Source organism: Natrix helvetica (genome assembly GCF_964273705.1).
Source record: "Natrix helvetica genome assembly, chromosome: 3".
NCBI classification, from domain to species: Eukaryota; Metazoa; Chordata; class Lepidosauria; order Squamata; family Natricidae; genus Natrix; species Natrix helvetica.
This window is the reverse complement of record NC_138549.1, coordinates 62,001,266-62,018,872: the sequence shown is the minus strand read 5'-3', so window position 1 is coordinate 62,018,872 and position 17,607 is coordinate 62,001,266. Positions and strand designations below refer to the sequence as shown.

The window sequence follows — 17,607 nt, the reverse complement described above, 5'->3', positions numbered from 1 at the left end:
GTCGATGTGTCTTTTCCAGTTCCTGCTGTCCTCCAATTCTAACAAGTAGGAACGAGGACCGGTGATACCTATTACCTTTGCCGGAATCCACAGTGCCCCCCCTGCATAGTTGTGGGCATATACTGAATCCCCTATGCTAAAGTTCCGAATTTTGCTTGTAGAGTCTGGGGGCGATGTGGCAGAGTAATTTGGGTGTAGTCGGTCTAGGTGAGATCTTAACCGGCGACCCATGAGGAGTTCAGCGGGGCTCCTTACGGTCGTGGCACTAGGGGTAATGTGTTGGATTAAAAGATAATGATCGATCCGTGTTTGCCAATCACCCGGGCCCATCCTAGCGAGAGCCTCTTTTGCAGAGCGCACCATTCTTTCCGCCTGTCCATTCGATGCCGGATGGAATGGCGTGACGAGGGCATGCCGAATTCCCTGACTTGCTAAGTATGCTTCGAATTGCATGGCCGTGAACTGGGGCCCGTTATTGGAGACCAGGAGGTCGGGCAGGCCATGCGTGGCGAAAAGTCGCCGTAGTACCTTGATAACCGCCTCTGCCATGATCGAAGTCATCAGGACTACTTCTAACCATTTGGAGTATGCGTCCACAACTATTAAGAACGTTTGCCCTTGCACTGGCCCTGCGAAATCTATGTGTATTCGCGACCAGGGTGCTTTCGGTTTGTCCCACTCCGTAGCGGGTGCTTCAGGGGGGGCTGGTCTGGACTCTTGGCACGGATTGCAAATGGCTACCCATTCTTCTATCTCCTTGTCCATGTTTGGCCACCAAATGTAACTCCTAGCTAATGCTTTCATCCTTACCATCCCTGGATGCCCAACATGCAAAGCCTCTAATACATTACTCCGCAGTTTGTACGGTACAACAACTCGATCCCCCCACAATAAACAACCTTTTAAAACCGACAGTTCATCACGCTTAGACCAAAACAGTTTGAATTCGGGTCCCACAATACCTTTGGGCCACCCCCTCCATACCCAAGTTTGCATTTGTCTGATTACGTTGTCCTTAGCAGAAAACCTAGCAACGTCCACAGAAGAAACTGGCCCTGTGTCCAAACAGTCAATCAAAAGGACTGGTATTTCTGGAGTGGGGTCGGTTAACAGTTCCGGTAGCGGGCAGCGGCTGAGCGCGTCTGCATGCCCCAATGTGGAACCCGGTTGATGTACCAGTTTGTAGGAATACGCAGCCAGGAAAACAGTCCACCTGGTCATGCGCGGGGAGAGGGAGACTGGTGTGGGGCGGTTTCCCGCCAGAAGACCCAGCAATGGTTTGTGGTCTGTGATAAGTTCGAAATCGCGGCCGTAGAGGTATTCGTGGAAACGCTTGACTCCAGCCACAGCGGCTAACGCTTCCCTGTCCAGTTGGCTGTAGTTGCATTCCGCCGAAGACAAAGTTCTTGAGTAGAACGCGATGGGGGCTTCGTTCCCGTTTGGCATTCTGTGGCTGAGTACTGCGCCGACGCCGAAAGGTGATGCATCGCAGGTCAATACCAGTGGTAGGGTTTGGCTGTACTGGATGAGTAGAGAGTCGGTCGTCAGCAGGCGCTTGACTGCGGCGAAGGCGGTCGCCTCGGAATATCCCCAGGTCCATTTCGCGTTCTTGGCTAGAAGTCGGTGTAACGGCTCAGCGACGGTGGCTTTCTGTCTGAGAAAGACGCTGTAGAAGTTAAGAAGTCCGAGGAAGGCCTGCAACTCGGTCTGATTCTGTGGTGTGGGGGCATCCTGGATGGCCTTAATTTTCTTCGATGTCGGGTGTATTCCCAGTCCATCGATTCTGTAACCCAGGAATTCTACACTGGGCACGTTAATTTGGCATTTTTCCTTTTTAAGGCGGAGACCCTTTTCTCGAATTCTAGCCAAAACAGTCCTAACACGTTTCAATAATTGCTCCTCATTTGCAGCCGACACCAAGATGTCGTCGAAATAGGGGACGACTCCTGGTATGCCCTGCAAAAGCCGTTCCATGACGCTTTGGAACAATCCCGGAGCGATGCTCACACCGAATTGTAACTGGTTGCGTTTAAAAGCACCCCTGTGCGTCACTATAGTTTGGGCCTCCGCCGTGGTGCTATCTACTGGCAGCTGCTGATACGCTTGTGCCATGTGTAATTTTGCAAAAAATTTTCCTGGCCCCAACGAGTGCAATAGGTGTTGAACCACGGGCACAGGATATGCGCTTTGTTGTAGGGCGACATTAATTGTGCATTTATAGTCCGTGCAGATACGGACTGACCCATCCGGCTTAACGGGGGTCATGATTGGGGCTTCCCAGCGAGCGTGATCCACCGGTTCAAGGATCCCTTGCTCTACGAGCTTATCGATTTCCTTATCAATTTTGGGATGGAGCGCAAAAGGCACTCTTCTAGGTTTGAGTCGGATTGGCGCCACATTTGGGTTCAAATTGAATGAAATTGGCTTTCCCACATACTTACCCAGGGCGGGGCTGAACACATCCTCGAACTCCTTAAAAATCCCTTCAGCGCTGCTGTTACCCACGGCGTTGATTCCGGTAACTTCTAGCCCCAGGGCTTCAAACCAATCCAGTCCCAGGAGGCTCTGTAATGGTGCGCTGGTGACAGTCACGGGCAGCTGGGCTGTGATGTCTTTGAACTGAACTCGAAACGTGCCTTGACCCACGATGGGGACCCTGTTCCCCTGGTAGTCTTGAAGCAGGATGTCTGGTGTTCGTAGCTGGCGCTTCTTTAGGCTCGGGATCGCCTTTTCATTGCTGACCACGAGATGATCGTTAGGGACGATCCCGTGTCGACTTCAAGCTCGCAAGGGGAGTCCTCCAGGAGGACAGTGAGTTTCAGCTTTTTAGGCCGCTTTGTGCGGACCTGACCTATCGTTGTAAGATAGGTTCTCAACGGTTCTCTCTGGGTATACTCTCTCTCGGCTCCCTGGGAATACTCTCTCTCACCTCTCTGGGAATACTCTCTCTCAGCTCTCTGGGAATACTCTCTCTCGGTTGACTCCCTCGGGTCTCTCTCTGGGCGCCCTTTGTTTTTCCGCCAAGCCCCTGGGTTGGGCTTCTGTCGGCGATACATTGGAGGCTGCCATTGTGTGGCAGGGACTTCGCTCCGACACACTCTTGCAATGTGCCCAAGTTTGTCGCAATGCGAGCAAACAACGTTCCTGAAACAGCAGGTAGACTGGGGATGATTTCCTCCGCACCTTGCGCAGGGCGGCAAACGGAATTCGGATTTCCGCGCCGGTCTTGTGTGACTGCTGTGCATGCGATGGCTGTCTTCGTACTCACTGTCCTTGGCTTCTTGATCGGTGGCCTCGTGATGCACCCGGGCTTGTCTGGCTCCTGGCTGGATTGCGCTGTACCAGCGTTGTATCATTTCTGCAGATCTGTCCGCTGATTCAGAAGCTCTTGCCTCATCTAGCGCAATCTGCAGGTTTAGGTTGGATTTGGCCAACAATCGTTTTTGCAACGAAATGTCTTTTAACCCGCATATGAGGCGTGCCAGGATTTGCTCGTCCAGGTCCCTGAATTCCCAATGCGTTGCTGCCTTTCGAAGTGCTGCAACGTACTGATTGATGTATTCGTCCGCCTTCTGGTTCCGCGTGTTGAATTCCTGGCGGCGAACGTGGCGGAAGGTTTTGGCGCGAAATGTGTCTGCAGTGTTTGCTGTAGTGCCGTCCATGTTACCGCCTGGATGGGGGTTGGCTCCGAGAGATCCCTGGCCGTTTCGAAGACTTCTTGACTGCAGTAGCTCAGGAACATATTCTTTTTCCGGGAGTCTGGTACTCCCATGAGATCGTTTGCCTCGAGGAAGCATTCGAATCTCAGCATGTAGGATTCCCAATGCTCCGTGATTGGGTTGTATGGAGTCGGTGGAGCGTGCATCGCCATCTTGTCCTGCGTTTGAATTTGCCGCGCTGAGATGGCTGCCGGAATTTCCGCCGAATTCCGGGGCTGGATCGGATCCGTAGATTCTGGTGGTAGATCTTCGTCCTATCTGCCTCTCGATCCCACCTTCGTCGCCAAATGTTAGATTCGGGCAACGAGAGAACAGACTCCAGACGATAGTGACAAACAGCTCTTTATTTATTATGTAGTAGTGATCCAGCTTGCTATGGGGTCGTGCAGGTCCCCTTTTATAGGGATCTGGCAGACCTCCTGTCCAATCAGAACAACCCCTTGTTCCCGCCCTAGTGGCGGATCTGAGTGGAGACTACAGCAGTTTATGCAAATATCTAACATTGACATTTCTCTTAATGGCCATTGCAACTTGCAACTGTAATGGTCAGGCTCCATTACAGTCATAACCTGTATTTATTTTTACCCTGTCTTTATTTATTTATTTTTATAAATAACTCAAGATGGTGAACAAACCTAATAGTCTCTTCTCCTATTTCCCCAACAACAAACCTGTGAGGTAAGTTGGGCTGAGAGGGAGTGGCTGGCCTGAAGTTACCTGGCTAGCTTTTAAGCTTAAAGTGGAATTAGAACTTAAAGGGTCTTGAGTTCTTCACCTCTAGAGTAATTAGATAGATAAACTACATTAAGTAGAATTACTCTAGCTTGGGAAGTTTACCAGTCAGGAATGGAGATCTGCAACCAGAACAGGACAAGCTACACTCTCTTTCAAAGTTGAAGTGCTGTGTCTGGGGTTGATGGAAAACAAATACATCATCAAAGGGATGCCTTTTACAGTTCTGATTATTTCACTGCTCCTCTGTATAAAAAATGGGTTATTTTCTCAGTTATAATTTATCTGGTTAATAGACTACTATACTTCATTCTATTTACAGTTGCCTTGGTTTATTTAAACTGGCATATATGTATGTATATGTGTATGTGTACAATACACATGTTATGTAGTCCTTTGAGATATACATTATGCTTAATGCTATTACACAGATGATTTCAATTTTATTTTATTTAAATCAGTGTTTTTCAAATGCTGGCTGGAAAATTCTGGTAGTTGAAATCCACATATCTTAGAGTTGTCAAGTTTGAAAAAAACACTGATTTAAACAGTGCTAGTGTGATGCGTCCATATGGTCACTTGGAAATTCAATTCTACTCACCTTGAATCTGATATATTTGAGCAGCTCAAAATGTTTTGCATACAGTCGTAAATATTCCAGGAACTTTATATTGTGCAGAAAGTTTGGAAAGTTATCTGGCATTGGAAAGTCACTGAAGCAGCTCATCTCTTTGGAGGAATTACTGGTGAGTGACCTGTAGATACTTGCTTTTCTCTCCTCTACAGTTTCCTAAAGAATATAAAAAGAACATTTTCTCCAATATTCTCTATACAGAAAGCCACCATGTATGATGATACATATGATGATTCTGACTCTTTAGTATCTCTAACATCAATTCTCAACAATGAACAAGAACCAGACTTCATTCTGCATTCTAAACAAATATTGATCACAGGCCTAACTTTTGACTTGAGCTGATTGCTCACATTTACCTGCATTCTTCTGATGAAAGAAATATCCTTCGGGGTTCGGCTCCAAGTGGGGAAAAAGACACTGGAGACATGGAGGCTGCTTGGAAAGATGGTTTATTGGTGGACAGGACCACATGGCTTGAGTCCTGAACAGAAAAGTTGATCACATGCTTCAATGTTGGTGGAGAAGAAGAGAAGGGAGGACTGAGATGCTGAGTCCCTGGTTTTATGCCCTCTCTGGCCTTTGATCTTGAGCTTGTCTTCTGATTGGTTGTCAGACTCCCATGGAGCCATGCAGGGCAACTCTCTAGGCTGCATTTTGAATCCAGGTTTGGTTGAGTTCTCAGATGCCATGTGGGGAGTTGGGTAAAGGGCCAATATTATCATGCCTTAATCCCATCCCCCTGGAGCTGAAGGGGAGAACTCTTTATTATGTAAAGGGACTGGCTTGGCCACCTTATTGGCCCATTGACAAAGTGGGTGGAGGCAGGAAGCTACAGGGAGCTATTCTCTCTTTAAACATGTTTCTTCCTTTTCACATCCAGGGAAATGTAATATTCTGCCTTTTCAATGTTTCCTAGGATATTTTATTTTTCTGGGAGAGGGCTGGGTGATAACTTTCCACACTTCCTATAAAAATGAATTTGGAACAAAATGTATCCAAATCTATTCCATCAAAATTGCAAGAATCTGAGCTTTGAAATTTTGAAATTGAAATTTTGATGTATGGAAAACACAGACTACCTAAAAGAGAATCTCTTTCCTTCAGGTGGAAAGCCATTTAACTATAAGAAATATATTGCTTTAGAAACAACATGGAGGATTACTTATACCATAGTACTATTTTTTTAAAAAAAATGACATTTTCCAAACATTAAAATCACAATTACACTTTTACAGCTTCTGTTATCAGTATTTCTTTTTTCTGATTTCGGGTTTTCCATTTTCCATTCTATTATTTTATACATATTCTTCTTTGTTTACTTTCTCATTTTTACAATATATACATCTATATAAAATATTTCCATCTCTATTGCTTTCTAAATATATACTATCTCTTTTCATTGTGTTTACTACGTGTTCCTTATGCATTGATTTTACATCTCTTTTCAAGCCAGTTATACCACCTGTTCCATATCTTGTAGTACTCTGTTTCCTCTCTATCTCTTAGTTCCATCGTTAGTTTGTCCATTTCTGAGCATTCTAACACCTTTTTTATGGTTTCTGCATTTGATGGAATGGTTTTTAGTTTCCAACTTTGGGCAAATGAGATTCTGGCAGCAGTGATTATATGAAGCATTAATATTGGAGATCCTTCCTTACTAATATTTTTTTTAATTATTCCTAGAAGAAACAACTCAGGGTTCATGTCAATTTTTTGTTCTATTATTTCTTCAAACCATTTTTGAATGGTTTGGTTTTCGTACATGTCCATCACATATGATAGAAGGTCCTCTGTTGGTGGTTACATTTCCAACAGTTTGGAGATCTGTTTGGGAACATTTTGGCCAATCTCGCAGGGGATAAATTTTTTTGTAAATGTTTTCCTTGTTGGATGCCGACATTGTCAATTTATAATTTTTCCCCCCATATTTTTTCCCAGTGGTCCAATTCAATATTATACCCGAGGTTTTTAGCCCAAATTATCATTGTTTCCTTCACGGTTTCCTCCTCCATTTTGAATTTTAAGAGACAATTGTATGTTTTGTAATAATTTTTTCTTCTGTTCCTGTTACTATTTTGTCCAATTCTTTGTTCATTTTATTTATTTATTTATTTATTTATTTATTTATTTATTTATTTATTTATTTATTTATTTATTTAACTTATTAGTCGCCCCCTCTCCCCACAGGGACTCGGGGCGACGTACACAAGCAACAGTCAGCACAGTGTCGTACAGAGGAGGTAAAATAAATAAATAAATAATTGCAATACTAAAAAAGGTTAAAACCCCAATAACATTAATAGTTTAAAAACTAAAATTAACAATTAAATATGACCTAGGGGTGGAAAAGTTGTCGAGTTATGCCAGGCCGGCTAGCCGAAACAGGTGGGTCTTCAGTTTACTGCGGAAGGAGCGGAGATCGGTTGTTGTTCTGATGTCTGGGGGGAGGTCGTTCCAAAGGGTAGGGCCCGCCACAGAGAAGGACCTACTCCTGGGCACCGCCCTCTGACAATCTCTAGAGGACGGCACCCGGAGGAGACCCTCTCTGTGTGAGCGAATGGGCCACAGGGATGTATGGGGCAGGACACGATCCCGCAGGTAACTAGGCCCTATGCCATGGAGCGCTTTGAAGATGGTAACTAACACCTTGAAGCGCACCAGGTAGGCCACAGGAAGCCAGTGCAGCTCGCGCAGGAGCGGTGTTATATGGGAGAACCTCGATCTCCCCATAATTACCTGCGCGGCTGCATTCTGGACCAACTGCAGTCTCCGGGTGCACCTCAAGGGGAGCCCCATGTAGAGAGCATTACAGTAGTCCAGGCGAGACGTCACCAGCGCGTGAGTGACTGTGTGCAGGGCCTCCCGGTCCAAAAGGGGTCGCAATTGGCGCACCAGGCGAACCTGGTGGAACGTCCCCCTCGCCACGGCTGCCACATGATCTTCCATAGCCAGCCGGGCATCAAGGAGGACGCCCAAATTGCGTGCCCATTCCACTGGGGCTAATTGTTCATCCCCGATGGCCAGCGATGGAATGTGCTGGTTGTACCGGGGTGCCGGAAGCCACAGCCACTCTGTCTTGGAGGGGTTGAGCCTGAGCCTGTTGTCACCCATCCAGACCCGCACGGCTTCCAGACAACGGGACATCACTTCAACAGCCTCGTTGGGGTGGTTTGGGGTGGAAATATACAGCTGAGTGTCATCAGCGTACAGATGATATCTCACCCCAAAACCACGGATGATCTCGCCCAGCGGTTTCATATATGTGTTGAACAGGAGAGGCGAGAGGATCGACCCCTGTGGGACCCCACAAGTAAGGGGCCTCGGGGTCGACCTCTGCTCCCCTGTCAACACACATTGCATCCGGCCAGAGAGGTAGGAGCGGAACCACCGCAATACGGTGCCCCCGATCCCCAACCCTTCCAGACGGCGCAATAGGATACCATGGTCGATGGTATCGAAAGCCGCCGAGAGGTCTAATAGGACAAGGATGGAGGAACAACCCCCATCCTTTGCCCTCCAGAGATCATCCACCAACGCGACCAAGGCCGTCTCCGTGCTGTGACCGGGCCGGAAGCCGGACTGGCGCGGGTCTAGATAATCATCTTCCTCCAGGTGGCGCGGGAACTGCTGAGCCACCACACTCTCAACAACCTTCGCTAAAAAAGGAAGGTTGGAGACCGGACGATAATTTGCTAGCTCCATTGGGTCCAGGGAAGGCTTCTTGAGCAGGGGTCTCACCACCGCCTCTTTCTTTTTTTTTTTTTCAAAAAATTTTATTGGTTTTTTTAAACATTTATAGGGAAAAGGGTAGGTGGAATAGTGTACAAATTTTGGCAGTTGCAAGTGCGGCAGGCGCCCCCTCCCTCCAAACTCATTAATTACATCTAAGTATATAACATTAATACATGATCATATAAAATCAGCATATTAGTTCTAGAAAAATTTTCAATCAATTTATATATTATAATATAAAGTCTAGATATAATTTCATTATTACTTTCGGTCTGTTTATAACAATGTGTTTTTCTTATTCAGTTCCGGCGGCTATGGCGACGGGCAAGTTCCTTGCCTGCTCCCGCTTCCCGGTGGGCTTCCCCCGCCCTTGGGGGGGCACAGGACGCCCCGGAGAGGCGTCCTGCTGAGGGAGCGGCTCGCGGAGGACCCTGGCATCGGCGGCGGCTGGTGGGGGCTCCTCCGCTTTGCTCCAGGCATCGGGGAGCAGTTTTGGAGGGCGCGTGTGCGTCTCGCTCCATGCTGTTCGGACGATGCAGAATTGAAGGTGCAGCGGCGGTGTGGTGAGGCGCTTCCTCTCTTCATTCCCCTTCTCTTGATTTAATGGACTTTTCAGCATTTTTAAAAGTAAAACTCTCGGATCCTTTTTGAGGTGCGGCTGGAGGGAGGGGGATTTCCCCCCCCCTTGGACAAGCGGCTTGAAAACCACCGCCTCTTTCAAGGCGGTTGGTAAAAGGCCATCACCCAACGAAGCGTTCACCAGTCCCAGTAGCCAGCCTCGTGAACCCTCCCAGGAAGCCAGTACCAACCAGGAGGGACACGGGTCCAGTAAACATGTGGTGGCTCGCAGTCGCCCGTGCAACCTGTCCAAATCTTCGGTGACAACAGGGTCAAACTCCTCCCAGCGCGGAATCTCAAGACTAGCCTCGGACGCCCCCTCTGGAGTACTGGAGTGGGTCCACCCCCTCCGAATCTGATCAATTTTATCCTGCAGGTATTCCCCAAACTCCTCTGCCCTGCCCTGCAATGGGGGGGTCCCGCTGTCCCTGCGACAGCAGGGAGTGGGTCACCCGAAACAGGGCGGCAGGGCGGTTCTCTGCGGACGCTATAAGGGTGGCACAATATTGACGTTTGGCCACCCTTATTGCCACAAGGTAGTTCCTTGAGTAGGCTCTTACCTGTGTTCGATCGGATTCGGAGCGGGAGGATCTCCACTTGTTCTCCAGGCGTCTCCTGTGGCATTTCATCGCCCTTAGCTCACCGTTAAACCAGGGGGCCCGGGTCGATCGTTGCCATTGGAGAGGCCGCAAAGGCGCAACCCGGTCCAAGGCTCCGGCGGCCGCACTGTTCCACGCGGCCACCAGGTCCTCTGCCCGGGAGCGAGACAGGTCTGCAGGAGGTGGCCCAAGCTCCGCCTGGAACCTATCTGGTTCCATCAGACACCTGGGGCGGAACCATCTGGGACCGTCTGGTTCCGCCTCCCCGCGGCGGGGAGTAGCGCCAGGGAAGTCCAGTTGGAGAAGTGAGTGATCTGACCATGACAGGGGCGTTGATGACTAAATTCCCTCTTCCCAGATCACTCGTCCACTGGTCGGAGACAAACACAAGATCCAGTATGTGGCCTCTCTCGTGTGTGGGGTCCCGAACTACTTGAGTCAGATCCATGGCTGTCATGGAAGCCATGAATTCCCGGGCTGCCTCGGATGCCTCTCCCGTCGACGGCAGATTGAAATCCCCCATCACTAATAACTTGGGGGTCTCAATCGCCATCTCCGCGATCAGCTCGAGGAGTCCGGGCAGGGCCGTTGATGTATGGCGGGGAGCCAGGTATACTATCAACAGACCCAACTGACTCCCTGGGCCCCATTTCACGCCCAGAGACTCACAACCAGATGTCTGCGACACAGTGAATTCTCTTGGAGCCATTTTGAAATGCGTACTGTTCTAAGTCCTTTTTGTATCTTGTTTAAATTTTAAATTTAAACGGCCACCAGCCTATTCAATTCCCTGTAATTTTAATTCCTGATTTGTTTTAAGTTTTCCTTTCCCATCCAATAACTTCATATATATCAATATCCTATTCAAATCTATTACATTGGGGTACATAATTGTTTCCATGGTTGATATGCATCTGTGAATTTTTGTGTAGAAGTTTTTTTTTTATTTTCATCCATATTTCTCGTAAGGCCCCTCTTACCTGATGCCTCTGGAAATATTTATGGGCTTTACTATTTCCGTCCCAGATAAAAGCATGCCAGCCCAGCTGTAAATCATGATCCTCTATCGTCAATATTCTTTTATTTTGAAGTACTATCCATTCTTTGAGCCATGTTACCACTGCTGCCTGATAGTACAGTTCCCAATGTGGGAGGCCAAATCCTCCTTTGATTCTAGAGTCCTGTAATTTTAATTTTATCCTAGCTTTCCCCCCCAGCCAAATAAATTTTAAAATTATTTTATTTTGTTCCACGAAATTTTTTCCCCCTAATTTTATTGCTACAGTTTGGAATAGAAATAAAAATTTTGGTAGGATATTCATTTTTATGGTCGCAATTCTTCCAATCAGCGATAATTGTAATTTAGCCCAATTTTCCAAGTCCTTTCGTATGTCTAAGTCCTTTCGTAATAATTTTGAATATCCTTTTGGGCATCCTTGTCTGACCCCTTTATTTATATTGACTTTGTCTGTTAGATCTTCATTTACCATTATTTTAGCTGTCTGGTTTGAGTATATTGCCTTAATCATTTGAATAAAGTTTTCTCCAAATTTCATAATAGCTAATTGTGTGATAAGAAACTGCCAATTGAAATTATCAAAAGCTTTTTGCACGTCTACCAATGCTAATGCTAATTGTTTTTCTGGGTGAGCTTCATAGTATTCCAATACATTAATTATAATTCTTATATTATTTCTTAATTGTCTTTTGGGTAGGAATCTGTTTTGATCCGAATGAATAATTGTATTTAATATTTTTTTAAGTCTTTCCGCAATGATCGTCATAAATATTTTATAGTCAGCATTTAGCAGCAAGATTGGCCTATAGTTTTGAATCAATTGATTGTCTGTTTCTTCTTTTGGAATTAATGTTATAAATGTCTCAGTCCATGAACTTGGCATTTTTGCTTGTTCTAGTACTTCATTGTACAGTTCTAACATGATTTCCTCAAAAGTTTCTTGAAATTTTTTATATATCTCTGCAGGGATCCCATCTGGTCCTGGTGATTTATTGGTTTTGTTTGTTTCTCAATTGCCTCCTTTATCTCTGTTAGAGTTATTTTCTCATTTTGCATTTCTCTTGCTTCCTCTGAAATACTTGGTAGGTTTCTCTCTTGTAAATAATTTTGGATTTCTTTTTCTGAAATGTTTTCCTGACTGTATAGAGTCCCCTCTCTGTTGCTGGTCCCTCCGAGACCCAGCTTTGCCTTTGCAAGCCTCCTGGATGGAAAATTGAGGGTAACTCCACCCAGAAGTCCCCAATACCATAGTACTCTTAATGATAGGAGAAAATGTTTGTTTTAAAAAGCACACTAGGCAATAAGTAACACATAGAATACAATCATATATTCAATTCTGGATGAGAGGCTAGAATATTTCATTGGTAATAGTCAATAATAATAGGTGGTATTGATTAAACACTAGGACATTAGCTGAGTTGCTAGATAAGAAAGATGCATTCAATCTTTGTAACACCGAAAATAGAAAGTGATCTTATTTTGAGGCAATGTTTTTATGCTAGTAGGTCTCCAGGCAGATTTGCCTAGTGAGGATGTATTTACTGGGAATTTTTGAGCAAGTATTACTGTGTGATGACAAAGACCTGAAAGATCAGATTAGGGACGGATCATCATGGAGCAGATATATCTATGTGGGTGACTAAGGGTAAGTAACCACAGAGACGTCTTCAGACAGCGCTGGCTCTTTGACTTTGAAACGAAGATGAGCACTGCCCCCTAGAGTCAGGAACAACTAGCACATATGTGAGAGGAGAACCTTTACCTTTAAGGGTAAATAGTAGGTTAATGGTGCATAATTGATCAATTACTGTAATGAAATGTAACTACTACTAGTATGCAGTTCATGGGGAGGAAGGCTGTAAGGTTCATTTAGATTTTTCATGCAATTCACAAAGTATCTTTAGTTCAACTCTACTATATTGAAGGGTCAGCCCACAGCCAAACTAGAATTAGACACAGCATTCAATTGTAATGTCTGTCTGTCTGTCTGTCTGTCTGTCTGTCTGTCTGTCTGACTGTCTCTCAAAATGTTAATTGTTTGCACACAGTTAACATCATGCCTAGTTGGCTTTTAGGATTAATTCTTGACGAATGTTATGTTGTTAAGAGAGGGCTGTACACTTTTTTACATATATCATACATCTGATCCACATAAATAGGGTGAGTGTTCAATCATGTAGTTATGGTCACCTTAACTTTTTTAACCTACCTTATCTGCATATGCCCTTAGAATCCTGTCTAAGAAATACAAATTGCTAAATTAACCTCAAAATTCAATTTATAAAAGATTTTACACAACTACATTTTTCCTACTGGTAGGATTGCTATCAGATTTAGAGGAATACTCTGTATAGGATTCTTTCTCTTCTGAAGAGGAAAATTCCTAAGGGGATTTCAAAACTCCAATTTTCCAAACTTTGCCTGCATATTATACTTGTTTCTATAAGAAAGCAATTAAAAATTTTCAGTCTACTTACTGTGAATCGCCATAGGCCACCAATGTCATTGCTTTGCTCGAAACAGGTGGGTTCAAGTCCTTCCTCCAGGCAAGCTTTGATGGATGTCAGCCCACTTACTCCAGAACCAACAATTGCTACTCTCTTTGACATGGTTCCTACAATACAGAATGATCAGGAGAATTTTTCGGGAGCGGGGGATCCCTACTCAAATCCCTCTTTCAAATATAAAGGCCTCCAATAAATGTTATTAACTCAAGATAGTATCTTTTCCAATTTGTTATATTAATAATGGCTAGAAATTATAAAACGTACCGTAGGAATTTCCTTTTAACAAATTCTATTAATATATTTTCTTAACACTTACAAAGCAAGGTGCCTGCTTTTGCCAGAAACATCATGATTAAAAAGAAACACTGAATCCATGCTTTAAGCATAGACCTTTGCTTCATAAAAGTTCAAATCCTTTCCCCTTTGCCCAGATAATTCCAATTTCTTCCTCTTTTGTCCTTGTTTTTGAACTAGACTTACAAGACATCCTGATATGCATTTTCATTATCCATGGCAATTTATAATCCATCAAATATGTATTGCTATACTCATTCAAGTTTTGAATTAAAGAATAGATATTATCTAAGAAATGCTAAATATTAATTGATCAAAAAACAAGTAGATGGGGAAGAAAGAGGAAAAGCATACAGAAATATTCAGTAAAATAGTCTGCAAGAAAGAATTCTACAGCTCATCTTACATTATACTACTTTGGGTTAAGATTAAATATCGGGCTTTGCTATTCATGCATTATTGTTATATCATCTTGTCAAATTTTGCAATACTTTTTTTTCAGGCTGCCACTAATACATATGAATTAGAGTTATTGCCATATAACGCAGTCAGCAATTATGCATTAACTTCAGGAAAAGCAAATAAAAATGAAATGGAGTTAAATAAACAATAACTTTGGAAAATTGGGATCCACGTGTCTGTTTTTAATCATATAGAGCAGCTGTAGAAGGCTCAGATTTTGAATGGAATAAAAAGAGTTATAATCCTTTCTCCAATGCTGTCTTTACAATCTAAATTGAATCACACCAGATGAATACAGAGACACCAGGATCTTGAAAAGCTTTCAATTCATCCAGCACTGTGCATGCATGTGTAAGAGACAAATTTTAACTATTTCGTGCACTTGCATGCTATTTCCATCAAACAGAAATTGTTCCTCTCTCCTTCTAGACTTGTTTTCTTTTAATCAGGATGAGCTGCTTTGAAGAGAAAAAGTATTACAGAGAAGGAACAACTCTTACCTGGTGTCTGTCTTCTAGAATAAGCTAATTGTCCCTTTAGTATCTGGAGGGAAATTGACACTGACAAGCAAGGTCGAGAGAGCTTTAAAGAAACAAGCAAAACCTCACGTGGTTTTCTATTCCACTGGACAAGACCCAAACAGCTAAGAATATAGCCAGATCCCTTCTACCCTGTCTTTTTTATTGAAATATTACACTTATGAAATGATAATGGGAGAAAATAGTGTTTAGTTGTCATATAAAATTTATGTGTTTTAGGAGGGAGATTTTTCAAAAATGCAAGTTTAACCAGGGATCAAAGTTGGAACGCTTTCTGGAATGAAGAAGCAATAAGTCTCCCACACTTGTTTTTTTGGAATACTCTGAAAATATTTAATAATAAATGATGTAATAAAATGTGAAAAAAGGACACTAACTTTTGAAATTGTTTAAAGGAGGTACTTTTGGTTGGTGCAGAAATGGAGAAGGAAAAAAAATACTTGCCAAAAATCTCTTTTCATAGACCAGAGCCCTATGAGTCCAATTCCTACTACAGTCTTCCTCCCAAATGACCATTTACCGCACCTTCTGCTTAAAAGAGTTCCAGGCTGAAAGGATAATTTTTCAAATTTTGGGGGGTGTTGGTGTTCATGTATTCTATCTTCCCATTTACCCTACAAACAGCTTGCTTTTTGTTCTTTCTTTGTCTCTCTTGTCTGCAAGTCTTCATGGAATTTAAGGTTGGAATCTCTTCAAGGTGATTTGCTAGCAATGCCTCTGTAGTGTTCCTTTCCCCACAAACTTGGGCAAAGAGTGAAACGTAGTGAGGGGATGGAAAAATGTTTAGGATAATAGTAGATAAATTTGATTCCAACAGAAAATGAGTTTCAGACAAATTCAATATCCCAAGGGAAACAAGCTTTAGGACAAATATTTAATCGAGTCTCCTTGAACTGACATGGTCTATCTGAAAACAAATGCAAAATATTTTTAACAACTTTTTGTTTTGGAAACAATCCATTCACTGAATAAATTCCAATGCTGATTATAGATTTCTTCTTCCCAATTTCTCAAGTACTTATTTTGGGAAAATATTAATGCATTTGATGCAGTGTTCATGAAACCAAAACGAATCTGTAGATCCATTCTTTTGTAACTAGCTATCACATAAAAACCAAAAAGCCAAGAAGACCAAAAATATTATACCGATAGAAGACAGGATAGGGAGATGGGCTTGCCAGAAAAAAATATTTTGGGAACTTGAACATAAAAAGCATATTACCTTTAAATCCCTAGAAGTAAGATTTTTATATACACTTGCCATACTCCCAGTACTGCATTCTGCTTGCCTGCTTTCCTTCAAATGATCTTCCTGCTTATTTAATCCTTTTCTCCATGAACCATTGAATAGCTACAAATATTAGAATAAGTCCATCTATAAAGCAGCAGCTAAGACAAAAGTGGGCGAGAAAATTCTGTTTTCTTTCATCAAGATGATAGTTCAACCTTTTTTTAAACCCAGAAGGACAGTTATTGTATTATGGAAGAAAACCCATAGATCAGTTTTAAACTGGACTTTCAGGTTAAGCAAAGCCACCATTATTTAGCTAGAACCTAATCTAGTGTAATGTCTATTCATACCCTTCTCTCTTACTGAATTACTGAATCTTTTACCAATGACATAACAGATTTTTGGCTCAACACTCTCTGGGCGGTTTACAATGTAGAAGCATTATTTGCATATTGCCCCCAACAATCTGGATTTCATTTTATTGTCCTCAGAAGAATGGAAGGTTGAGCCAGTCAGGATCAAACCCTTGGCAGTGAGCAGAGTTTTCCTGCAATACTACATTTTAATTACTGCACCACCAGGGCTCTAAGGAACAAACTGGCTCAATATGGCACTTTTCCAATTTAATAGAATTTTTCTAACTAGATCTTATCTCTCTCTTTTTTCTTTTATTCCATCATGCCCTCCATACTCAACTCCAATTTTAAATTTCAAATTAGACTGTGAGTCTATTCCTGCCTTTGACAGGAAGCCATTTGTATGAACATGGGCCAGGCCTTCTCAGCCATTAGAAGAAGGCAATGGCAAGCTACTTCTGAAAACCTGCCAAGAATACTTCAAAGACTTGTCCAGGCAGTCACCTGGAGTCAACACTCAGGCACACATACATACAAGAAGCATGTGGGAGCATTGCAGAGCCACCATGCCCTTTTCAGCTAAACAAATTGGAAAGTGCCACAAAGTCAGTCAATACTGTGCACTCTTCACCATCAGTCCTGACTGATAGATCATTCTTCTTTCTATGGGATCAAGAACTGACATTTGTTCTTTTTGGACAGAGCCCTTGCTATCTCTACAGTTCCGTAACAGTGTTAGGCCTCTTGAAGAGTTTTCAGCAGTCAGCAAACATGTCTTCCTCCTTTCACTCCTCTTGGCAGCTGTTTGGGCTCCCTCTTCTTGTGTCCCTTCCAACAATTCATTAATCATTCCTTTGCTTGGCAAATGCTTTTCCTTTTGTAGCCCAAGTGCTCATAGAGAGCAGGGATTGTGCAAGAAGAACAAACCACAAGGAACAGCATGTTTTTCCCATGCTGCCCAGTCCCACCAGAGAGATAATTTCTAACAGATACATGGATTGAGAAATAGAACATAAGACATGGGGAAGTCAGAAAGGGTGGATAAACCTTTTGAGTGGGGCTGAGAAGTCTGAGGTTCTAGTCTATTCTTAGCCACAGAAACTCTTGTGTGATATGGGGTCATTCATTATTCTCTCTCAACCCGATCTCATAGGGTTAATTGC

At 43.5% G+C, this 17,607-nt stretch overlaps 1 protein-coding gene across 2 annotated transcripts in view; it reads right to left on the bottom strand.

Annotated features, from left to right (window-relative positions):
- The window catches only part of LOC309389647 (dimethylaniline monooxygenase [N-oxide-forming] 2-like), a 49,573-nt gene that overhangs the window by 13,856 nt on the left and 18,110 nt on the right, over window positions 1–17,607 (bottom strand). Inside the window, exons 1-3 of one of the 2 annotated variants that reach the window (XM_081948239.1) lie at window positions 14,819–14,859; window positions 13,533–13,669; window positions 5,053–5,241 (exon numbers count right to left, since the gene is read on the bottom strand). In XM_081948239.1, coding sequence (XP_081804365.1) covers window positions 5,053–5,241; window positions 13,533–13,664 — 321 coding nt within the window. In that variant the 5' untranslated portion in view covers window positions 13,665–13,669; window positions 14,819–14,859. Of the gene's footprint in view, window positions 1–5,052; window positions 5,242–13,532; window positions 13,670–14,818; window positions 14,860–17,607 lie in introns of those variants that run through there. The other variant, XM_081948240.1, reaches the window with a different exon arrangement.